This window comes from Lontra canadensis, unplaced genomic scaffold (genome assembly GCF_010015895.1).
Source record: "Lontra canadensis isolate GAN:19392208 unplaced genomic scaffold, GSC_riverotter_1.0 scaffold107, whole genome shotgun sequence".
Lineage (NCBI taxonomy): Eukaryota > Metazoa > Chordata > Mammalia > Carnivora > Mustelidae > Lontra > Lontra canadensis.
The window spans coordinates 6,903,351-6,929,335 of NW_022631101.1; the positions used below are offsets into that span (position 1 = coordinate 6,903,351).

A 25,985-nucleotide genomic window follows, 5' to 3' on the forward strand; every position below is an offset into this window, starting at 1 on the left:
CCGAGTCAGGATCCCTGCTCCTTGTCAGGCTGGGGAGCCTGCTGTGGGGAGCCTGCTTCTCCTTCTCCTCTGACGCCCCCCTGAGCGTGCTCTCTCTCTCTAACAAACGAAATCTTAAAAAAAAAAAAAGTTCCCTTCAATTCAAAAAAGTGTTTCCCTCATGCAAAGAGAATATAATTTCATCAATAAATAGTTGATGAAATTAATTCTCTTACTAGGACAACTCACCCAGACATGATAAAACATCCACTGACCACTAACTATGGAAAGAATAAGGGAGTCACAGCAAAGTATGTATGGGTAATATTTAGACAGAGAAATAGGTACATAATTTTCTTGGCAACGGACATACAGCTGATCCATGAGTTATGCCCACATTGTCTTAAAACATACTGAAATGAAAACTGTCATCCTGAAAACATAACACATAGGTAAAAAGCAAAAACACAACTAACTAATGTGTGTCCCATAAAAAAAGTACCATACAAAAGAAAATACATTATTATGGGATTGTAAAACCAGAGTAAGACAAAATTTAACCCAAAATTGTTACACAAAAATACACGTATTATTGGAACACATGGGTGGCCCAGTCCCCTAAGTGTCTGACTCTTGATTTCAGCTTGGGTCATGATCTCAGGGTCCTGGGAGAGAACCCCATATTGGGCTCTGCACTCAGCAGGGAGTCTGCTTGATATTCTCACTCTCCCTCTGCCCCTCACCTATCCTATCTCTTTCTCTCAAAAAAAAAAAAAAAGACATAAAACAAAAAACAAATGAAAACATGGACTATTTTTTTTAAAGATTTTATTTATTTATTTGACAGGCAGAGATCACAAGTAGGCAGAGAGGCAGGCAGAGAGAGGAAGGGAAGCAGGCTCCCTGCTGTGCAGAGAGCCCGATGCGGGGCTCGATCCCAGGACCCTGGGATCATGACCTGAGCCGAAGGCAGCGGCTTAACCCACTGAGCCACCCAGGCGCCCCGAAAACATAGACTATTAAAAAAGAATTCTTCGGAGTGCCTGGGTGGCTTACCAGTTGAGTATCTACCTTCAGCTCAGGACATGATCCTAGAGTCCCAGGATCGAGCCCCACAGCAGGCTCTCTGCTCAGTGGGAGGACAACTTCTCCCTCTCTCTCTCCCCACACTGCTTGTGCTCTCTCTCACTCTCTCACTCAAATAAATAAATAAAATCTTTTTTAAAAATTCTAAGAAAAAAGAATTTTTCTCTTTTACTATAATTTTAAACTGTGACTGTGCAAGTCTGGAAAACAAGCATTCTGAATCACTGCCATATGTTATAGGGCAGTCAAACTGTGAAGGAAATTCATTATGATCAATCATGAAAACCTCTAATGGAAAATGTTATAAAAAAGCATTTAAGAGACATTAAAGAAATGTATTATGTTATTATTATGTTCCTCCTACTCTTACAAAGAATGTAAAGCTGTGATCCATTCTTTAGAACCGAGCAAACAAACAAAAGACCTTCATGTCTAAATAAACAAAGAAATTGTAAAAAATGCTCACAATTCCTTTACATAAAATAAATATTTGAGATTAAATTCAAATACATTCTCAAAAAAGTAGAAGAAAAACCAGAGCATTAATTTCCCCTGAAATAAATTACATGTATAAGCAAAACTTTTTTTTTTAATATGGCACTTTTACAAATTATGTAATTCATTCCTCATAAAGCACATGCCTTTGTCACAGCAGAACTTCCTATCTCAAAAATCAAGTGAATCTCCTGTTAAAAGTACAGAAAGCAGGGGCGCCTGGGTGGTTCAGTGGGTTAAAGCCTCTGCCTATGGCTCAGGTCATGGTCTCAGGGTCCTGGGATCAAGCCCCACATCCGGCTCTCCGCTCAGCGGGGAGCCTGCTTCCCCCGTCTCTGCCTGCCTCTCTGCCTATTTGTGATCTCTGTCAAATAAATAAATAAAATCTTTAAAAGGGGAAAAAAAAAAAAAAAGAGTCTGCCTTTGGCTCAGGTCATGAACCCAAGGTCCTGGGATGGAGCGCCACGTCCTACTCTCTACTCAGCGGGAGGCCTGCTTCTCCCGCTCCCACTTCCCCTGCTTGTGTCCCCGCCCTCACTGCCTCTCTGTGAAACAAAGATATAAAAATTTTTAAAAAAAGAAAAAAAAAAAGGGGGCTTAACACAGAGTTCCTCAGAAATAGGCACAGATTTCCCCAGGCCTCCAAATGCAAGGGAAAAGGACTCAGATCATGGAGGCCTTCACCATCCAAGCAGAGGATGTTATCTATGCTGTGACTGTGTTGGAAGACTGTTAGAACTAAAGGAGAATCCCCACAGGACTTAAGAACAGGATGAGTGCTGGAAGGGGGTATCCCTCTGACAGCAAGAGAAACACACCTAGGCTTCTCAAACTCATTTCTATTCAAAGAAAGCTACCCACACCACAACGTAAGGTCTACCTTCCTCCTTGACCTGTGGGCCTCACCTCTGTCGTCTGCTTAATTCATTCCCACCTACCTGGGTGGATGGCTACTGTCTCCTTTCCCTTCACATCCCAGAGCTCCCTCTTTTGTTCCAAAAAGATGACCAGGTCTGGCTTTGACACAACAAGACCTGTTTATTAGAAAAAAAGGGATAAATATTGCTGGAGATTCTAGCTTTCAATCCAGTATTATGCTCAGTAGAGAAGAGAATGCATTGTAGAATTCTAGAAAATGACTTCCCAAAAGCTGTTGTCTAACAGCCCACTGAGAACATGAAGGAGGGATTTCCACCATTCAGATCTTGGATACCACCTCCAAGAACTAACTACAATAATAAGGAGTGGAAACTGGAGTTAAAGATGTGGGGAGTAACATTTTACGTCCCTCAGAATTTCAAACTGCCACTATCTACAGAAATGATGACTTTCTCCTAAGGAAGGGGAAGCTAAAGCTGGAAAGGAAACATCATGAAGATTTTTCTCTCCATCTCTAAACCCCTACTTACTTCCCTTATTGCAGCGATCTGAGTTCCAGTCATGCAAAGAAGAATCCTCCAAGAGATGGTCTTCAAGGGAAGGAAGAAAACCCTGAGGGTGGTTTGGGAAATCTGGAAGGAAGTTACCCTCACCCAAGGAGAGAAGGTTTCCATAGTTCTCTAACATCACATCCCTGTACAGTTGCCGCTGAGTGCGGGTCAGGCGTCCCCACTCCTCCTGAGAGAATTCTATGGCCACATCCCTGAATGTCAGCAGTCCCTGCAGTAAATACCACAGTCACCAAGTGGCCACCGGCAGAGTTCATAATGTACCTAAGATGAAAGAGGCAGTTAATGTCACCTGCTTATACCCCCTGAATTTGTCCCAAATTTTGCTTAAGCTGTTTTTTTTTCCAGCCTAGCTTTAAATTCAGGCAAAAAACCCCAGGGACATAGTTTCCCATAATGGCAACAAAAACTACTACACAAGCAGTGAATACTGCCCTGACTAAATGCTCCAGTACCCAGACCACCCAGACCAGTCTGGGCTTAACTCCCAACTCACATCTGTGCAGACGCACCAGGCACGGACCCACAGAATAACCTACAGTTACCTTTACCTCTTTAACATAGTAAATTCTCCCCCAAGGGAAGCACAAAGCTCATTTACATGACATATAAAGTATGTGTAGAATGGTTTCCTTCAGTCTGATGCATGACCTTTTGGCCACCTCTATGTAAGATGACAAGGCTACCCTTTCTAAATAATCATCCTAAGCCTAAATCAAAGGAACTCATTCACTCTTGCTCCAGGAGTCTTGACTTTGGAAATTATTCCCTGTGATCTCCTTATTTGCTATAAATAAATATTCCTTTGTGTGACAACTCCACCATGTAGTTTCTGTCTGTGACTCACCAAGGAGCAAACTCGCTTTAGTTCAGCTACAAATAGGGTGATCCAGATGGGACAGGTGTCTTTGCCAGGTTCTGGCCTCTGGCTCCCTGGCTTCGAAGACATGAAGCAGTGGGCACCACAAGCTCACCCTGGCTAACCTGTTTAAGTTACCGGGGCCGGGAGTAGATTCCCTGGGGGAGGAAGGGAGCACTCACTCTGCACGGCTGTGACTGCCAGATGGGTGCTCTGACATCCCCTGCAATGCAGCATCCACTCCGACTACTATGACTCAGAAGGACTTCTGCTGGGATAAGTTACACCAGGTTTGTGGCACAGCATTTTTTTTTAAAAGACTTTATTTATTTATTAGAGAGTGGGAGAAATAGATCATGTATCACGAGCAGGGGGGAAGGGTAGAGGGAGAAGCAGATTCCTTGCTGAGCAGGGAGCCGGACACAGGACTCCATCCCAGAACCCTGGGATCATGACCTGAGCTGAAAGCAACCGCTTAACCAACCAAGCTACCCAGGCACCCTGTGGCACAGCTTTTTTTTTTTTTTTTAAGATTTTGCTTACTTATAACAGAGATACAGTGAGAGAGGGAACACAAGCAAGGGGGGTGGGAGAGGGAGAAGCAGGCTTCCTGCCGAGCAGGGAGCCTGACGTGGGGCTCCATCCCAGGACACTGGGATCATGACCTGAGCCAAAGGCAGATGCTTAATGACTGAGCCCCCCAGGCGCCCCTGTGGCACAGCTTTGAGAGGTAAACTAGAATTGTTTCACAGAGTCTGAACAAGCCAGCATAGTATTAGGTCAGAGTATTCTGAGGGAACTAATTACTCATTCAGCATGAGTCTAGACATCCCTGATGACAGAAGATCACAGGACCCAGCCTTTTCACAGGCTTTGGATGATCTAACCTAGCAAAATGGGAGTGACCTAACAGAGACTAGTGTAAGGTCTGTGAAACTGAAACCTCCATCCCACCTGGCTGGCTGGTCTGATTGTTGTTCCCAGTTTAAATGTCCCCCCTGGCTGCTTGGTCCTTGAGCACTTCCTCCTTCCCTTATAAACCTGAGAAAAAAGAGGCAGCAACTCCCTGGGTCACTGGAAGCATGCCCCTGGAACAGGTAAGAGTTGTATTTAGCTGGTTAAAAGACAAATGCTTTAAAAAAAAAAAAAAAAAAGGCATTCTAAAATCCACAAAAATATGAAGTAACCCAAATTTTTTTCACATCCATGTATCTGGGATTATCTTTGTAAATTAAAGTTTAAGCTTGTTGGTTTAACTAAAATAGACCTGTCCTTGGCCAGTGCCAGGGAAGGACTGGTGAACAGACTTTACTGTAATGCCAACGGCCCCTGGTGTTTGTAGATACATTTACGGGGTTGGGTGGGGGGGGAAACGACACTAAGGCCTTTCCCTGAGACACAGAAAGAACGAAGTAACAAGAGCTTTAGTAAAGGTGAGAAAAATCCCTCAATTTCAGTTGCCAATGTCAATCCAGAATGACAATGGACCAGCCTTTATATTCAAAACCATTTCTGAGTTATCAAGTGGAGGTTATACTCTGCCTGGAGCCTCAGTCTTCTTGGAAGACAGAATGGGCAAGCAGAACCCTAAAACACTCTGGTGAGGTTGTGCCAGGAAACAAGAACACTGGTTGAAGTTACCACCAATAGCTCTCACCAGAGGGAGAGCTACCCCAAAGGGCAAACTAAAATCTTGGCCCCCAATGGGAGGGCTTTCCAAAATGCTCTCCTTCTCATCTCCAGACCCACAGGCTTCTCAGGCCATTAAGCATATAAATAATCTTACAGGTGAAGGATGCACGCAACAGGGAAGGAAATTTTTCCTTCCTCTATCCACTGAAACTAAGCTTCACCCAAATGAAACTGGGGACCGATGTACCTCCAAACTGGGAAAAATGGGTCACCCCCGGATCAACTCTACTCTATTCAGATAGGGCCCCACCCAGTGCTACTAAGCACATGCTCTTCCTTCAAATTAGAGGGCGTCCTACCTTGAATCCACCCCAGCAGAGTGAAACAGGCCTCTACGCAAAGGCCCGAGGGAGACGCTACTAGCACCAGTTAACAACATTCCTGTGAGCCATTCACTGACCTGAGCCTCAGAAGGTCAGGAGAGCCTCCGTCCGTAAGGGCTCTCAAACGAAACCATAACAATCTCTATGTGTAGGACACTAGTTCCGCTGTTCTGGTTTCGTTAGCCTTATTGTTTGCTGCCAGGCCCCTTTAACAGATTAACAGATTTTATTTATTTATTTATGAGTGAGTGAGCAAATGAGGGTGGGGGAGGAGGAACGGAGTCTGAGCAGACTGCACTGAGCGCACAGAGCTTGATCTCTGCCCAGGAAACAGTGGATTTGTAAAAATTATAAGCTGTACGTAGCACCCATGTCCTGTGATGTCTAGTGTATTTTATTTGTTCGGGTTTTTTTTTTAAAGACTTATTTATTTTAGAGAGAGAAAGGGAAGAAGAGTGAGTGTGAGCAGGGGGAGGGGCACTGGGAAAGAATCTCAAGCACACTCCCCAGGGAGCGTGGGAGCCAGCCACTGGACTTGGTCCCACAACCCTGAGATCATGACCTGAACCAAAATTGAGAGCCAGGCACTTAACCAACTAAGCCACCCAGGCGCCCCACAAAGAACACCTTCTTAATTTTATTTATCACTATTATTCTAGAGATGCTAAAAGCTATACACACAGTGGGCCATCCCTGAGGAATAAATTCCCCTAGTAAATGTCAGTATGACTATAAAAAGAGAAACTAACCAAACTGCTCTTACTGCTATTTGGACCCTGCATGCTTTCACTGCTTGGCATGACTTCTGTCAAAACACACAAAGGCTATAAAATTACAAATGGTAGATATGAGCAGCTTGGGGTTAAACCTGGGGACCCACAAGCATATCTAAAACCAGCTGAGGAGAAATTCTGCACCGCAGTCAGTCCTTATGATATGCCCACGTCTAGCAGGAAAGTAGCTCCAGAAGATGAACCTTTTCCTTGAGCCGCTCAAGAATGAGGAGAGTAAAACCAGAGGAGGGATTTGTCCCAGCTACACCCCAAAACTGGACCATTACTGCCCACCTGCCTGTACCCAGAGAGCTGTGTCCCCCATTTTCCTTAAGCTCTTCTTCCCAGCTTATCCTTCGACTCAAGCAAAAGACCTGATGGGCACAGCCCCCCATAATGGAAACTTCCTCAAGCAGTAAGGACTGCTCTGACAAAGGCTCCAGTGGCCCAGACCAGTTTGAGCTTAACCTCCAAATCACACCTGCACATGGACCATGGGGTGACCGACAGTTACGTTTACCTCATGCTACAACTAAACCTCCGCTCATTTATGTAACACCCAAACTATGTACACACCAGTTTTCTTAAGGCATGTGCACGACCTAATGCCCGGCTCCACAAGAACGGCAAGGCTCCTCTTTCTAAATATTCATCCTAACCCTAAGTAAAAGGAACCCACTCACCCTTGCTTAGGGAGTCAAGGCTTCGGAAATTATTTCTGATAAACTCCTTGTTTGCTGCAAATAAAATTTCCTTTGTGTCACACCTTTACCTGGTATGCTTCTATCTATGACTCACCAGGGCATGAACTCGTGTTCATTCGCTTACATTAAAGAGAACGGGTTCTTGCTTAGGTGTGTTTCCTGCTATATCCGTAAGATAATTTTTTTAAAGATCTTATTTATTCATTTGAGACACACACACACAAAGACAACACAAGCAGGGGGAGAAGTGGAGGGTGAGGGAGGAAGCAGGCTCCCTGCTGAGCTGGGAGCCTGCAGTGGGGCTCTATCCCAGGACCTGGAGATCATGACCTGAGCCCAAGGCAGATGTTTAACCATCTGGGCCACCAAGCTGCCCCCAGAAGATAACTTTTAATACACCAATGTTCTCACATGCATTCTCTAGCTCTGAGGTAAGAGGATGGCATATGAACCCCAAACCATTATAAATATTGTGTTTACCCAAGATTGCTTGTCAAATGAACGCATCGACACAGGCATATACGTTACCGAGAACTGCATTTATATCATATAATATATATATAACGATATAAGTCGTGTCCATTTCTTAGGTGGAAAGTACTGGTGGATTACAAACGTACTTATCAGATTCTAGTGTGAGTTGGAATTTCACAACACTGAACTGTAGATACTGTGAAAATGCAGACTCTGTTCCAGACTTCTGGAGTAGGATCGGAGCCTGAATTTCTAACAGAAGATCGTAGCCTATGGGCCAAGGGATACCTTTAAAATAAATAAATAAATAACAGAGGTAGAACTCAGGATTTTTGGAGGACTTAGAACTGAAGGCATTTTATAACAATTACAGGTTCTACTATATTAGCAAGAACAGCACAACAATACTTTTTTGAGCATTTACTGGTTACTAAATAGCATTCTAATGATTTTTCCTAAATTAATGCACAAGTAAGTAATAATCTAACAGAACATATTCTTCTTTTTATGAGAATATTTTGACAAACATCCAGTACATGGAAGGGATTAGCTTTTAACCCAGGTTGTCTGATCTAGAATTGATCTAAAAGGACAGAACAGTATACAGAGACAAGCCTGCAGCAATCTGAGAAGAGTGATGGAAACCAGAAGGTATCGACACAAAATCGATGTACCTTTTTTACATTTTATGCACACCTCCACACATGTAAAAAGCAATTATATACACACTGAAGAAACATTTTCAATGACATAAAACTTATAAATATCCCTGTGCGGATGATGCCGCTTCTGTCTTTTAATCACACTACAAAGACAAACACAAAAAGCTCTGAAAACAGCTTTACATTCTATATGTATATTAACTAGGATTTAAATAAACATTTGGGGAAAAAAAGAAAACCTCTAACCTTTCTGGGTCTAGTATTTCACTGAAAATTTTCTTCCAATCATCATTTACGCTATGTTAGGTTTTACAATTTTAAGATACTCGAACATGTTAATTACGTGATTCTGGGTTTCTTTTTCTGAAATAGAGAGAGTATGTCTGACACACGGGTGTGGAGTAAAACAGAAATCTGCAGGACAAGGGCCTGAATTATTTACAAACACCACTCCCAGGAGTCAGCATCTCCAGCGCACAAAGGAGGGAGCCTTCGTTTTCCAATGGAAACTACAAGCAAAGAGAAACTCAGAGGAGGGGGCTTCCGGTTTGAATGCGATGGCTCCCGCACAGCTTTCAGTAAAGCCATCCAGCCCGTACGGACGACGAAGACATTACACAGCGGGCACCAAGCCAAGTGGAAGAAGTTAGCATCAGCTGCAGGGAAGCAAATTGGTGTCAGTGCCCGCAGCGCAGAGAAGGACATACCATAACGGCCCCCAAAAGGAAATCGGAGCAGTAAATCAGAATTACCAATCTAATTATGAGAAAACAGTGGGTTTATACAAATTACAAGCCACATGTAGCGCCCACGTCCTGTAATGTCCAGCGTAATTTTTTTTTTTTAAGATTTGAGAGAGAGAGAGAGAGAGAGAGAGAGAAAGCCCGAGCGGGGGAGGGGCAGAGGGCAAGAATCTCAAGCAGACTCCCCGCTGAGCGTGGGCGACAGGCGCTGGGCTCAGTCCCACGACCCTGAACTGAGATCACGACCCGAGCCGAAATCAAACGCCGGGCACTGAACCGACTGAGCCACCCAGGCGCCCTTCTGGTGCATTCTACACAGAGCATCCTTCTGTCCCACTCCAAACGGCAGGGCTGTCTGTCTTCCGGAACCTGGGAGTTACCGGGGGACACGGTGCATCCTGCTGACTTGCGCTTTTTTTTAACCCCGGTGGGCCCGCAGCCGCTCAGGGATCCGGCGGGGACCTAACCTGAAATGACACCCCAGGACGCGACCACGTCCACGACAGCGATCTTCACACGAACCGTCCCGCAGGGACATTTCTGAGCGGGGCACGACACGATTCGCACTGACCATTGTTCCCGTGCTACTGGGAGCCGGGTCACGGGAGGGAGAGGGAACACCCGCCAGCGTCCTAAAGAGCTGCATGTCCGAGTCCTCTAAGAAAAGGGTTTTAGGTATTTTATCGGAGAGAGAGGGAGAGAGGCGGAGAGAGAGTGCGCACGCGCTCGGGGGCAGGGGAGCAGAGGGAGGGGGGAAGCAGACACCCCCGGGAGCCCCAGGCCACCCCGAGGTCCCACAAGAGTCCGAGGCCTTATGGACTGAGCCCACGGCGCCCCTCCGGATCCTTTTTTTTTTTTTTTTTTCCAAGATTTTATGTATTTATTTGACAGAGATCACAAGTAGACAGAGAGGCAGGCAGAGAGAGAGAGGAAGGGAAGCAGGCTCCCCGCTGAGCAGAGAGCCCGATGCGGGGCTCGATCCCAGGACCCCGAGATCATGACCTGAGCGGATGGCAGAGTCTTTAACCCACGGAGCCACCCAGGTGCCCCCGCCTCAGAATCCTTTATAAAAAGGTGTCACGAAAACCGCCGCACACTCCTGGAGGGCAGGAACGGCGTCCTAGCGGGACCCGCACCCGCAGCTTTTCCCTGCGGGGACTTTCGGGGGCACAGGTGACAGGGGACGCTACGCTTACCTGAGCCTCAGCCATCGCGCCGTCCTTCCCCTCGGGCTCTGGAGGTCCTTCTCCGAGGAGCGTCGAGGCGCAGCCCCAGCCGCGTCGGGGGACGTGCCCTCAGAGCCGCCGCGGAGCCGCTTCCCCGCGCCGCCGCTCGCCTGCCGGCGGGACCGCGAAATGCAGGAAAGGCCGCACTTCCTGGTCCTTTGTGTGGGAGCCTCGCGGAAACAATGAGCGGCTCTGCGGAGACCGGCCCGGAGCCGCTCCGTCCGCGCCCGCCTCAGAGGTGGCGGGCAGCCCCGTGCTCCCCGGACGCCTGCGCAAGGGCGCGGCGGGCACCGCGGCCGCCCGGCAGCCGAGTCACAAGCCCGTCCGGGCCCCGGGCCCCCAGAAGCCGGAGCAAACCAGCCGGGCCCAAGATGGCGGGTGCCATGACCGGAAGCGCCTGACCAAATAAGGAAGAAAAGGCGCGGAAACCCCGCTTTCCACCGATTCCCACCCCGAGTCCTGACTAGTCCTCCCCCTGGTCCACAGCTGTCACTCACACGGGGAAACCCGAAGCCCTGGGCTAGCCGCGCGCTCCCTGGGGATCTCCTGCTCCCCCATCTTGAGAGTGTACTTGGTGTGGGTCAACTTTCCTGTTTGTGTCCCTCATTTGCTGGGCCCTGCATGGCCCCGAATTCTTTCTTGCGACACTTGAGCAACATATTTGGGATGGGCTGGATCGGGACCCCAGGGTCTCCTCCCATCCCCACCCCGTCCACCCAGCAACACTTTCAGGGGGCCTCCCCCCGCCCCGACGCCCACGCGCTCTACAGCGTCGGAACTGTGTGCAGCAGGCTCCCTCTTACCGTGACCCAGCGCCTGCGCTTGGCCATAAAATAATGGGAAGCCCTCTTGCTTACCCCTGGCCTCACTTGGGATCCCCTGGAGCCCGTAATTAACACAACACTGTTGTTTTCACCCAAACCAACGGACAGAACCTGAATGGGAGGGCAGCAGATACCGACCATTTTTTAAACTCCCCACCTGATCCCGTTGGAAAGCATTTGGGGAGGTGACCAGACACCTTCATCTGCCGCATCTTTAAAATAACCAGTCTAAGATCATCCTTTTAGGGGCGCCTGGTGGCTCAGTCTTTGGACTGGGTCATGAGCCCAGGTCATGGGATCTAGACCCTACCTGGCTTCCTGCTGGATGAGGAGCCTGCTTCTCCCTCTCACTGCCCCTGCTTATGTTCCCTCTCTTGCTGTGTTTCTCTCTGTCCAATAAACAAATGAAATCTTAAAGAAATAAAGTAAAATGATCCTTTTTCCAAAAAAGACATATTTTGGGGTGACAAAATACTCCTCTTGATGTGGAAGAAAAAGCAGGAAGAAAGTTAAATATCCTTACTTCCTACAGCCCATTGACAAGTCCTTAAAACAGGTAGAGTGAAGCTCAGCGGCCTTGATGTTAATACTTTGCTAAGGGCAAAAGGCAATCTTAGCTTAACATTACCCCAAACATCCCCCACCCCCACCCCAGGATCCTGTAAGTCTGCTTCAGCATATAAAAATTTTTTTGGAAATTTCTGTTATATCTACCCCCCAAGATACATGTTGGCAATCATCCTCCAAGCATATGGCCCACTGATACGCATCTGAAGGGTCTCATGACTAAAGTCTTATTGGATAGTAATAAATGACTTTACTTATCCCCTCAAGATCCTTGAAATCTCTCTTCCAAAATTCCTTAGAGACTTACATTATCCCTAACCTCTTCCCCACTTGAAAGTATGTAATCGGCCTCTCCTCATGACCCCAGTTCACCTCTTTCTGCCCAGAGGTCCTGTCCCATTAATAAAAATAGCAATAAAACCACCTTTTTTTCACCAAAGATGACTCAAGAATTCTTTCTTGGCCGTGGGCTCTGAACCCCAACATGTTTTCTACATCACCCTTTAGTAGGTAAATGTTTATTCTCATGAGTAACCGCCAGTTTTCCAAAGTGAATGCACTTTTAACACTCCTATCAGCAATATATGAGAATTCTAACTGCTCAACATTTCCACTGAAATTTGACGTTATCCTTTTTGTCTCTGTGTTAGCCATTCTAGATAAGAGTAACTGGTTTCTCACTATAAAATATGAAGTGGTCTTACTACAGTTGTCCTACTGACTATCCTACTGAATGTGTATAAGAGGAAAACTCTTTCCTTCTAGATTCTTTGGCTGGTGTAATAATTAAACTGACATTATACAGATTATTCACAGGAGAAAAACAAATTTAATTTCTTCATTATAAGAACCTCAAAAATATTATAGACTCAAAGACAAGCAAATGATGTTCATATGCCATTCTGACCTAAGGAGAAGGGGGTAGAATTTAGAATTTAGAATTTCAAAAAGGGGGAAGTATATTCACAGGAAAAAGGAAAGAGCAAATGTTGGCAAATGTTTTCCACAACAGGCAGATGAATCTTTCTCAAAAAAAAAAAATTAACTCTAGTATTAGCTCTCTTCCAGATTAAGGTCCCCTATCTAATTTCTTTTGGCGGTTAAATGAGAGGCAAAATTCTATTTCCTGAGTCTGCTGGGTCATAATTGCCTTCAACTCAAAACAACCCACATGCAAAGTGATTTATTTTGACATCACATATTCTCTCCCAAATGAGTGAAGAAAAGTGGCTCAGTGGGTTAAGCATTTGATTCTTGATCGCAGTGATATGAGTTCAAGCCCTGCACTGGACTCCATGCTGGGCATGTAGACTACTTTAAAAAAAAGAAAAGAAAAGGGGCACCTGGGTGGTTCAGTGGGGTTAGGCCTCTGCCTTTAGCTCAGGTCATGATCTCAGGGGTCTGGGATGGAGCCCTACATCAGGCTCCCTGCTTGGCAGGAAGCCTGCTTCCCCTTCTCTGCCTACTTGTGATCTCTCTCTGTCAAATAAATAAATAAAAGCTTAAAAAAAAAGAGAGAGAAAAAAGTAATGTGTGTGTGTGTGTGTGTGTGTGTGTGTGTATCTATTTCAGCCTTAAAAGTGAAGGAAATATTTCCATTTGCAACAGGATGTTCTCAGAGGACATTTTGCCAAGTTAAATAAGCCACACACAAGAATAAATCAATTCTGTATATAATCACATATAATCCACATATATGTGGAATCCATAAAAAATCAAAATCATAAATGTGAAGATTAGCATGTTTGTTGTCAGGGGCAGAAGTTGAGGGAAATGCTACATACTAGTCAAATGGTAAAAAGATTCACTTAGGGAAGATAAATAATTACTGAAGGTCTGCCAACTAACCTTCTTATTCAACCGTAGACCCCAGGCGTTAAAACCAGAAATAGACAAGAAGACTGCTTGATTCGTGCTGTGAAACCCATCGTTCTCACTTTTTATCACATTATTTTAGGCGTTGATGAAGATGTTTGACCAGAACATTCCAATTGCCAGACCAGAAAAACCCTAAGAGCAACAGAGTGCCTGTAAGACCTCATCCCCTTCTCTGGACCTTCCCTGCTCCTGGTGGTGCACTGAACATGTACCAATCTCCACACACGATCATGTGTTCCCTGCCTGCTCTCTGGCATGTGCCCCCCACCCCGAACCTCTCCCTAGAAAACACTAGGTGTCCATCCCATTGGTAGGGAGATTGGTTATTAAGGCTTGAGTCTATGTACTCTCCCCAAAATAAATTTCTCCCCTTTGCTGTTCCAATCCCTTGTCTCTTGAGTTCTTGGCATCTTTTGTGATGAGCTTATAGGAGTTTTTTTCATTAAAAGTGTGGGCAAATGCAGCCAGGAACTATCCTTTCATCTTTGTCCAGTCCCCTAGGGATTCATTCCCTTGGCCAGAGCCCTTGGCCCAGGCAGTGCACCAGGGCTTACCTGTTCATTTCCTGAGTTAGGAGTGAAACTAAACAGTAGTGTATTGTATACTTAAGATTTGCTAGATCTTTTTAAACATTGGCTAAATGTATTGTATACTTAAGATTTGCTAGAGAGAACATCTTAAGTGTTCTCAGTGCACACGCAAATCGCAAATCTTAGCTATGTGAGGGGAGGTATATGTTCATTAGCTCAACTGTGGTAGTGATTTCACAATGCATATTTGTATTTACTTTTTAACACTTGAGCCCCTGGGTGGCTCAGTCAGTTAAGCGTCTGCCTTCAGCTCAAGTCTTGATCCCAGAATCCTGGAAACCAGTCCCACGTCCCTCTGGGCTTCCTGCCCAGCAGAGAGTCTGCTTCTCCCTCTCTCCTAGCTCCTCCACCCACCTCACGCTCTCTTGCAAGCTCTCTCTGTGTCAAATAAATAACGCAATCTTAAAAAAAGAAAAAAAAAAGGACCAACTAAAGGATGTTCAGAAGTAGGAAACAGGGTGCCAAATGGGTTGACTCTTAAAGCACAGAATCTAGTAAGACAGGATTTGGGAAACAAAACACAAAGTTCTTTGCTCAGCCCACATATATCAGCTTTTGGGGTTCAGCAAAATGTGATTACCTGCCATGGAGATGTTTTAACCAAACCAAGGTGAGCTCACTCCTTGGTGAGTTTCAGGTAGAGTCCAGGCTACACCTGGTGGAGTTGTCAAACAAAGGAAAGTTCATTTACAGTGAATAAAAAGATCACAGGGAGTAACTTCCAAAGCCATGACTCTCTAAGCAGGGGTAAGTGGGTTCCTTTTATTTAGGGTTAGGATGAATATTCAAGATGAGGAGTTCTGTCACCCCAGGTAGGGGCAGGCATCAGGTTGCACAGGAGCCTGCGTCTATAGGTATCCTATGTTATGTTAGAGGCTTGTGCTCCTCCTGGGACAGAGACGTTAACTTTATAAGGAAACAGAGGTAACTGTCAGCCCAGACGAAGGGTTGATGAGTGCGTTCTCAGAGCCTGTGCAAGCTGAATGGGGCTTTGGGCTCCATATCTCAGGACAGGAATGCAGGGCCTTGCTTACTTTTCAGACAGCACTGGAAATTTGTGCCACTGATTTATTGTCTCTGATACGGTTAAGCCAGACTGTTCATTTTCTCATTCCCTTTGTTCCCCTTAAACTCATGAACCAGTGGCGCCTGGGTGGCTCAGCTGGTTAAGCAACTGCTTTCGGCTAAGGTTATAATCCTGGAATCCCAGGATTGGGTCCCACATGGGGCTCCCTGCTTGGCAGAGTCTGCTTCTCCCGCTGACTTCTCTCCTCTCATGCTCTCATTCATTCTCTCTCTCTCTCTCTCAAATAGATAAATAAAATTAAAAAACAACAACAACTCGTGATCTAGTAAAGTTTTTGCATTGTTCTGTAATTCGGACATATTCTAGGAAGTTCTGCAGGAAGTGTGCTAGGACAAGCAGAGCCCCTTAAGGCATAGATCACAGAAGATAGCTGAGGACTTACAAGGACTCCTCTTTCTTTTGCTGGGAACCCCTCACACTCTCTGCTTACACTGTGGGAGGAGCGACAAACCAAAATTCTCGTTGCCACTAATCTATTCAGTCCCGGGAGAGATGAGGGTGGGACCAGGCCTGGATGGAGCTTCAGAAGAGCAGGGATCTGGGGAGTGGGCTGTGGAGGGAGAGTTCTCTAGGCTTCTTATCTCGCTGCCTATGGCGTATTGCCAGTTCTGTCTTCCTAAGTTTGTGTATGGGACAAGGACAGGCTGCCCTAAAATGTGCCACTTCAGGATACTGTTTTAAATTGAAAGTTATTTATGAAACAGCCAATGCTAAAAGAACACTCTGGGGCACCTGGGGGGCTCAGTGGCTTAAGCATCTGCCTTCCGCTCATGTCATGATCTCAGGTTCCTGGGATTGAATCCCACATCAGGCTCCCTGCTCGGTGGGGAGTTTGCTTCCCTCTGCCCCTCCTCCCACACGTTCTCTCAATTTCTCTCTTCTCTCAAATAAAAAAAATCTTAAAAAAAAAAAAAAAAGAATACTCTGACCCCCATCAGTCTCCAGAATGCAAGAAATCAATCTCTGTGTGAACAGTACCCTCCCTGTACCAAGAGATAGAGACATTCTTATCCCCAGAGGTAGAAAATCTTGAGCTAAGTCTGCGTGAACAGACTTTGTTACTTTTTGCTAATTTATGACTCCAGCCCAAATTCTCTTAGGAATTCCTTAATTGGGACGCCTGGGTGGCTCAGTGGGTGAAGCGTCTGCCTTTGGCTCAGGTCATGATCTCAGGGTCCTGGGATCGAGCCCCGAATCGGGTTCCCTGCTCAGCGGGGAGCCTGCTTCTCCCTCTGCCTGCTGCTCCCCTTGCTTGTGTTCCCTCTCTCTCTCTCTCTTTGACAAGTAAATAAATAAAATCTTAAACAAAGAAACAAAAAAAGAATTCCTTACTAATAGAAGGCCCAAACATAAGTTTTCTTTATCCTGTCAATTCCTCACAAACTTACCGTCTTTTTTTTTTTTTTTTTTTTTAAGTATAAAAACTGTCTGTTCTGACCAGTTCTTTGGGTCTCAGTTTCATTACTGGGCTTTCACGTGCATGTGATTGAACTTAGTTTCCTCCTGTAACCAATCTCAGTCATTTGAATTCTCAGACCAGCTAGCATAATCACGAGTGGTCAAGGAACATCGCTCCTCCCCACAGTCATTTTTACTATAAAATCATGAATAATTACAGAGCTAATGGCTCTTCATGCCCACCCCCAAAGAATGAGCAATTTATTTGCACACCTGATGAAACTCTTGTGCATCTCGGTAAAGCACAGTCTAAATTAGAGGGTCTTTTTGTAACCATTTGTTACAGTGCAAAAGGTGATGGCCATTGTGTCAGGTGTGTGAAACAGTGCAGGTAACAACAGTCACTCCTGATGGTGTTCTCACATGTACCTGTGGTAGGTAAATATATATATATACATATATATATATACACATATAAAATCATATATATATATGTATATATATATATTTATATATATATATGATTTTATTTATTTATTTGAGAGAAAGAGAGAGAAAGCACAGGCAGTGGGGAGGGGCTGAGAGAGAAGCAGGCTTCCTGCTGAGCAGAGAGCCTGATCTGGGACTTGATCCCAGGACCCTAGGATCATGACCTGAGCTGAAGGCAGATGCTTAACCGACAGAGCCACCCAGGCGCCCCTAGACACATATTTTTGCTTCGTGTGCCCCTGTGCCAGCATTCTGGTCACTGACATAGAAAAAGTAGTGCTCAGACAGGGAAACTGAAGGGCTCCGTAAAAATCTGCTTCTTGCTTCTTTTCCTGCTTCTATTTTTCCGGGACCTGCACCCCCACTTTACAAGGCCCATAGAACGAATAAGCTATGTCCTCCTCATATGGGACAAGGAACTAATGATTTCTTCAATAGATAACACCTAAGGAGTGGCCCAGTGAGAATAACCACAGGAAGTCATCACGTACATATTTGAGACCACGGAAACTAGACATCTGGACACCAATCATGACTTATGGGGGACACCTGGGCCCTTATCCTTGTCCTAGAGAGTTCCTGGATTTATGTCCAGACCACCATGATCCTCAATAAAATCCCTAGTCCCCAAGCAAAGATGAGACTCTCTCTCCTCTCTTTTCTGAGTCTCCGAGACCGAGAGCACCTGCACCCTCTCTCTCTACCTTCAGTAAACTCTGCTCTCACCTCCTGTTGGCTCACATCTGATTCCTATCCTGTGTGTAGCCAGAGAGAGGCCCTCTCGGCTGGTCCTGCGGTACCCTCTCTGGGTCCTTGGACCAGCCTACCTGCATCCTTTTGGTGACCAGGAAGAGACATTCAGAGGAACAGCAATTAGACCACCAAATGGAGTCTGTGCAGCATTTTGACTTTGGGGAGCTGCTGAGCTCTTCGTCTGGGAGACAGTGTTGTTTTACCAGTGATGTAATTTCTGTCTGTGCTTTCCTGTGTAACTGGTCTGTTTTCCACGGAAGAAGGAAAACTGGAAGAACAGGCCTGGGAACCTGTTCTTACTTCCCACTCTCTTTGTGGGCTGAATTGCTTCCGTTGGCTCTGGCTCCCTATAGTGTCTGCTTCCCCTGGGAATTCCCCAGGCCCACCCGTCAGCCCTGGAGGCAGGCCCCGCGGTTTACTCATTTGTCTCCCTGCCCAGAACTCGGACAGTCTGGGATCTTGCTCCCCACTCCCTTTGTGCTAGTTAACTGGATGTGCTGCTTCACTTTCACTGTAATGACTGCAAACTTTCTTTATCCCGACTTCTGGACAATTTCAAGGCTGTTAGTTGGGAGAATCCCTCAGCTCTGAAGAAAAGGGACCCTTGTTCCTTCCTACCTAAAAGCATGTTCTTAGGTGTTTTTAGGTGACTAAGAACTAAGGGAAAGTGTCTGAGGTTATTCCCTGATGCCAGCGGTCTCCTAGGGAAATCCCCCCATGATAACGGATTTCTGGATCACCAGCGGTTGCACATATAAGGATAGATCATTCAGGGCTCCAAGTCCCCATGGCAGTCCTAGACTGCTGCTGAAAGGAACTGAGATTTTATTTATTTACTTGACAGAGAGAGAGCGAGAGCATGAGCAGGGGTTTGACAGGCAGAGGGAGAAGCAGTCTCCCCACTGAGCAAAGAGCCTGATGCAGGACTCGATCTTAGGACCTTGAGATCACGACCTGAGCCGAAGGCAGATGCTTAACCAACTGAGCCACCCACGTGTCCCTAAATAAATAAAATCTTAAAAAAAAAGAAAAAAGAAAAAGAAACAGTCTTATTTTGGGACAAAACTATTTTCTTTTCCCTCAATGAATATGTATTTTTATTCCTCATAATTTTTCTTACCAAATCTCAGCTCTTAACTTTCCTTGCCTACAGAGTTATTTCCTTTATTATTTCCAATAGTCTTAATGACATTTATTAGAGTTCTTAATACTTGGAAACCTTAATTTCTAGTGTAAACTAAGTAGGAAGTAATTGTGAAATGTCTGTGAAACCAGAATTCTTTAGATTGCCAATTTATGAATATAATTCAAAAATTTTAGAAACATATATAAATATATTCAGAGTACAATCTCTTAATAAAGCAAAAAATACGTTTATTAACAGACCCAAATTTACCTTTAGTTTCTTTATAATAAGATAAAAGTAGATAAACCATGGTCAGTACTTAATGTTTTAATATTTTCTCTTATTCTGAAATTACCTGGACTATCCATGAACTGAAGTTTAATCATCATTTAACAGCAAAACTTGAAAATTTTAGGTTACCAAAGATTTAGAAGCTATTAAAAGTTTACTACAGGGACGCCTGGGTGGTTCAGTGGGTTAAGGCCTCTGCCTTTGGCTCAGGTCATGATCCCAGGGTCCTAGAATCGAGCCCCGCATCAGCCTCTCTGCTCGGCAGGGAGCCTGCTTCCTCCTCTCTCTCTTGTGGGCTTCTCTGCCTACTTGTGATCTCTCTCTGTCAAATAAATAAATAAAATCTTTAAAAAAAAAGTTTACCTACAACCCTTTTTATTTTACTTACATCTGTTTAAATTTTTAAAAAAGATTTTATTTATTTATTTGACAGACAGAGATCACAAGTAGGCAGAGAGGCAGGCAGAGAGAGAGAGGAAGGGAAGCAAGCTCCCCACTGAGCAGAGAGCCCGATGTGGGGCTCGATTCCAGGACCCTGTGATCATTACCTGGGCCAAAGGCAGAAGCTTTAACCCACTGAGCCACCCAGGCGCCCCTCTATTTACTTTTTGTAAAGTAAGCTTTACACCCAACATGGGCCTTGAACTCTCAACCCCAAGATCAGGAGTTGCATGCTCCACTGACTGACTAAGCCATCTGGGTGCCCCTACCTCTATTTAATTTACTTGGTGTTAAAAATTATGCTTAGACTATCCACTAAAACTTTGAGGCATTAGACATAGTCTAACATTATTCTAATTTTTTTGGAGAAATTCTGCAACAGGAATACCATGAACTTGTTTGACTTTCAGTAAACACAAATAGAAAAAAACCCCACAAATAGAATAAAAAACTTATATTTAGTGCTGATAACTCTAAATACATGTTTCATTTATTTATGTATTTTTGAAAAGATTTATTTATTTGAGAGAGAGAGACAGTGTACTAGCATGTACACACGCAGGGGCAAGGGCTGGGGGAGAAGCAGGGGGAGAGGGAGAGGAAGAGAAGCAGACTCCTCCCCATCCCTACCTGGCGTGGAGCCCAAATTAGGGCTCCATCTCATGACCCAGAGATCATGACCCGAGCCTAAATTAGGAGTCACATTCTTAACAGACTGAGCCACCCGGGCACCCAAGACATATCTATTTTAGTTAAACCAACAGCCTTAAATTGGCTTTAATACAGAATATTTTCCCAGATCACATGAACTTGAAAAACATTTGGGTTAGTTCCTATCTTTCTGACTTTTAGAATGTCCAATCCTTAAAAGAACTTGCCTTCAAACCAACTAAATTGAGCTCCTTTACATGTTAATTTTAGCAATACCACTCAGAGGTAGAGAAAATATCTTACATTTACAGCATATATGGACACACACACAAACACAGACAAGATGTAAACAAAATCTGAATTTTGTTTTCCTATTTGTAGAGAGGACATTATAAGCCCAATTTTTAAATACTTCCCTATATTCATTCATTCATTCATTCATTCATTCATTTTTAATGAAAAACTTCTCCCTAAAGTTCTCATGTCAAAGATTGTTTCTTAGGTCCTAGAGAAAATAGGGGTAGAAAACTTAAAACAAGGGCAGCGAGAGAGTATCTAATTTCTCCAAGGTGGATGTTTGGAGCATATCTGCCTGTTATCAGAGATGCTAAATTCTGGGCATAATAGTTTTTCAACAGTTTGTATTTTAAAAGAACTTCCCCCCTCCTTTTATTTTTTTTTTCATTTTTTTCTTCAATCTCAGGAGATTGTGCACTCTGTTCATTTCAAAGACATGAAAAGATTTATAATTTCATATATATATAAATATAAATATATATATATATATATATAGTCAATATAAAGGATCCATAATGTGGCCATAGATGAATAAGATCTATCAATAGCAAGTCAACCTATAAGTCTTTTAAAGTCTGAACTGAAGCGCAAGAGGCCATAATGTAGCCATTATGTAGCCCCTGTAATCCAAAAGTTTACTCCCAAAATTTATCTAAGAAAGCAAAGGCCTTCATTTCACAATTGGTAAGGATGGTGTAGTGAAAATGGTGTTCCCAGTCTCCCCAAAAAATGTGAGATGCAGGGCAACTGGCTGGCTCCATCAATAGAACATGTGACTCTTAATCTTGGGGTTGTGAGTTTGAGCTCCACATTGGATGTACAAATTACTTAAAAATAAAATCTTAAGGGGCACCTGGGTGGCTCAGATGGTTGAGCGTCTGCTTTCCGCTCAGGTCATGATCTCCAGGTCCTGGAATGGAGCCCCATGTCCAACTCCTAGCTCAGCAGGGAATCTGCTTCTCTCTCTCCCTCTGCCTCACCCCTGCTTGTGCTCTCTCTGTCTCTATCTCTCTTAAATGAATAAATTTTAAAAATCTTTAAAAAGAATAAAATCTTAAAAAAAAAATGTGAGATGCCTTCAGTCACAAATAGACCTGCTAATATGTGACACCAGGCAAATCCTTCTGGAATAGGACTTTCCAACACTAACAAGGAATGAAGCTTGAGATGACAGAATTTCCTATGGGCTGGAACCTCTCTTGACAAACACATCTGAGAGCTGGCACAGCAGGGGGCGGTAGGGGGCTTGGATCCTTAGTCTGTTCAACTGGTTACCATGATGTACTCCAGTAAATGTATCCTCTGGATGATGGAAAACAGGATATTTTTTGTGGGTCACAAAGCCAAGCTCTTAGGAGATGGAATAAGACAAAAGGGAAAATGTCACAGCTTTATCTAAGCTTTGGGTCTCTTGCACTCAAACTAATACCTAGGAGGGGTGAGCCATGGGCTGGGGAATGTGTGTTGTTTTATCAGGTACCTTGTTGCATGGAAGTTTTCTTGAGGTTGGTAGGTGACCTAATGACAATCTGACCCATTCCATGACCAATTTATCTTATCACAGGAATCTTCTGGAAGGAGTGGATTCTCTAACACCTTTCAAGTACTAGATCTGTGCCTATCCATTTTGTGACTTTGACTTCAAAGATGTCCCTTAGGAACCGACAACAGTGCAACATAAAGACAGACAAAAGAAAACAAAGAACATCCCTGGGGGGAAAATGGATCAGTAACCAAAGATTACTCTACCAAATTTAACCAAAGAGTTGCCAGCCCCAAGGACCTAGTTCTACATATATTTTCACTGGTTACTCTAAGTTTAGAAAAAGTGAAAAAGGACTCCCAACACTCTTGGTACACCAGAATCCACAGGTAGTGATTCTGGGAGGCTGACAATGATCAGAAATCTTACCTTCTGCTGGCTGTATGGCTGCTATGCCAGATCTGCCAGCTGCAGCAGTGTCCAAATTATGCAGTGTCTAGCAAGTTAAAACTATCCTGCCAACTAGGCCCGTTGTTGGGGAACAAGATTTCCTGTCTCCTCGAAGTCCTTCTAGCTGGACTAAGACTGACATGGACACGAGATAGATTAATATCCCCAATATCGTGACTTTAGTTGAAACCAAGAGTCAAACGTTCAACTGACTGGGCCACCCAGGTGCCCCAAGTGGACAGGTTTTAATCGGTTCAGGAAAGGATGTAGCAGAGGGAGCTTCAGAGGAAAAGGTAGGTAGAGCAACAGGTTAGAATGGGAGTGAAGATGAGAAAGGGAGAGAACAGAGGAAGATGGCACGGGAACTGGGGCCTGAGCACATGGTGGCTGTGTAGTGTCTGTTGGTTGACATAGAATGTGTAAGAAGGGAAGAAGAGGCCCCAGAAGCCCTTTTTTGTGTTTGTAATCACTTGCCTTAGTGACTTGAAAAATTATGTGTTGGAATAAGGCAATATGATGTTCTTGATAGAGTTTGGAACCTTCAAAATACCAATTAAAATAATAATCCCATTCAGTTTTTGCTAATGTTAGAACCAAGTATGTCCAGCTGTAACTTGGAAATGTCAAAGAATCCACTTATGGCCATTGAAGTTCTAAAGCTCTTATTAAGTCAGTCCATTTATATACAAAAGCCCATGAAGAGGGAAAGTATTTTTTATACATAAGGAAGGCATCTCTTCCTTCTGCTGGAATAGAGGAGTAGTATACTGGAGCAAGAGTGAATCCAAAAATGACCAAGTCCAGGAATGCCTGGGTGGCTCAGTCAGTTAAGCGTCTGCCTTCTGCTTGGTCATGATCTCAGGGTCCTGGGATGGAGCCCTGCACCTGGCTCCTAGCTCAGCAGGAAGAATGCTTCTCTCCCTCCCTCTGCCCTTCCCCCCCAACCCTTTCCCACTTGTGCTCTCTGCTCTCTCTCATGCTCTCTCTGTCTCAAATAAGTAAACAAAATCTTTTTTTTTTTTTTTTTTGGAAGGGATTGAGGTATAAAACTGTGTGACTGTCAAGGAATGGCAGATAGGTCTGAGTTTGGGGTTGGCAGGTTACTGTCATGAGTAGAGAACAGGCAGGATCTATTTTTTTTTTTTTTATTTTATTTATTTATTTGACAGAGGAGAGATCACAAGTAGGCAGAGCAGTAGACAGAAGGAGAGGGAGAAGCAAACTCACAGCTGAGCAGGGAGCCTGACATGGGTCTTCATCTCAGGACTCTAGGATCCTGACCTAAGCCAAAGGTAGACACTTAACCAACTGAGTCACCCAGACATCCTAAACCTGAAAAAAAAAAAAAAAAGACCAAGTCTATCTCCTCCTATTGGGTCTGTGACCACCAGTGATAGGAAAAGAGAGCTCCTCTGGACAAAAACCTCTGACTTCATTTTAGCAAGGTACCCCATTATTAATTTTCATAGTTGGAAAGGAAAATTTGCTTTGTTCCGGAGGCTGGCCAATGGGGAACATGGTAGATTCATGTCCAAAGACAATCTACAAAGTCACTGAGCAAGCAAGAAGTGTTTAAGGGGCAGAAACACAGGTGTCGTGAGCATGACATGCAGGGGAAGCAGTGCTCCAGGGCTTTATCCCTACTGATGTGATGTCAAGGAGACTCACGAGCCTCAGGAAGGTCACTTTCTAACGGTAAGTCTTGGTCTTCTAGAAACACTGGGTTCTGTGTTTCCTCTATATCATAGGTCTGTTGAAATCTCAAAGAAGCTGCAATCAGTCAAGACTTAAAGTAGAGACCATAGGTCAGTGAGTTAGATGTACATAGCCGCTAGAGTTCTTGGAACAGTTATAGTGTGACAATGTCTGTATTTGGAAAATAACATCGAGGCATTATTAATGCAGTATTTATTGATTATTTATTTATTACGTATTTATTCATTACGTCTGTAATACGTATGGTGCTGAGCTGGGACCTCAGGAACATGTAGGTGGGTTAATCCTCATAATACTTTAGGGGTTGGTACTAGATGTCCCCTATTTTCCCTGAGAATGTAGATCCTGGGCCCTGCCTTTTTGTTTCTTTTTCTTTTTTTAACATGAAGTGTATAAAAGAGGAGCTAAATGTAAGCTGCAGGAATATATATAATGAAAGCATGAACTGGAATGTATGAGGAAGTTCTCGTTGTTGACTAAGAATTAAATTGCCATGAGATAAACAGGAAAAAATCAAATGTAATAGCATATGTATGGAGACTCCACACAGATGGGAAACTTGCAAAGATTGGCAAAGTAAAATATATTTGTCTTTCAGGAGAAGAGAAGAAGAAGGAAAAGAAGAAGAAGGTCGAAGTCTGGCAACTCCAAGGGAAGAAATGAAAGTCACAGAAAGCAAAAAAGAGTAAATATTTGGTAAACAAATATTTCCTGGGCGACTCAAAGATAAAAGATATAGGGTACTTTGTTCAAATAGAACTTACTAGGTTCCTCCCTGTTTCTCAAATCTAGTTTATATCATAATGTAGTTATGTATGGTGAGAGATCTCATTCCGGGGCATTCTTCATCTTCAAAATTTTAGGTAGTAGGGGGGAAGTAAAGACTTTTCCAGAGTCTGTTGATTTTGATTGCTTTTTAATTCAAAGTAATCTTTCTGCCAAAGTAGTCCATCAGGGGGCAGCCTGGGCTTGGCCCATACGATCTGTAGGCTATTTTGTTGAATTTAATAAGACACACACAGAAAGAAAAAAAATACTGTGTGAAATTACATGGAACCTAAACAAAGTTAAAATCATCAAAGTGAAGATTAGACGGTTTGCTTCTAGCAACTTTGAGCGAAGGACATGTTGAGACGTTGATCAAATGATAAGACGAAGTCAGTAATGGGAACCCTCCCTAAAATGGAGTCAGGAGGTTTCAGCAGGGGGAACCCTCGAGCCTTATCATTCATAGTCAACAGCAGCTCCAACAGGAAGGGAAGATCTTGACCTTACACAAATTTGGAGATAAAATCCATATCCGATGCCAATACTCTACTGTTCCAGCTGGAGAAAGAGATGCTTTTCTTATTCCTCCCAGGCAACAGCTCAACCAAGGAAAACCCACCATCTTTTAAACTACCAATTACTCCAAAAATTTCTACTCAGGTGCAGACCTCAACTTACCCCTTGTCTTCTCGAAAGAGCTTGCCTCTTCTTT

General features: G+C 44.1%; 1 protein-coding gene across 1 annotated transcript in view; it reads right to left on the reverse strand.

Moving 5' to 3' along the window:
• Positions 1-9,614, reverse strand: part of LOC116855967 — a 109,568-nt gene extending 99,954 nt beyond the window's left edge. Inside the window, 1 exon segment of the mRNA XM_032839055.1 lies at positions 9,485-9,614. Coding sequence (XP_032694946.1) covers positions 9,485-9,548 — 64 coding nt within the window. The 5' untranslated portion in view covers positions 9,549-9,614.
• Between the last annotated feature and the right edge of the window lie 16,371 nt (positions 9,615-25,985).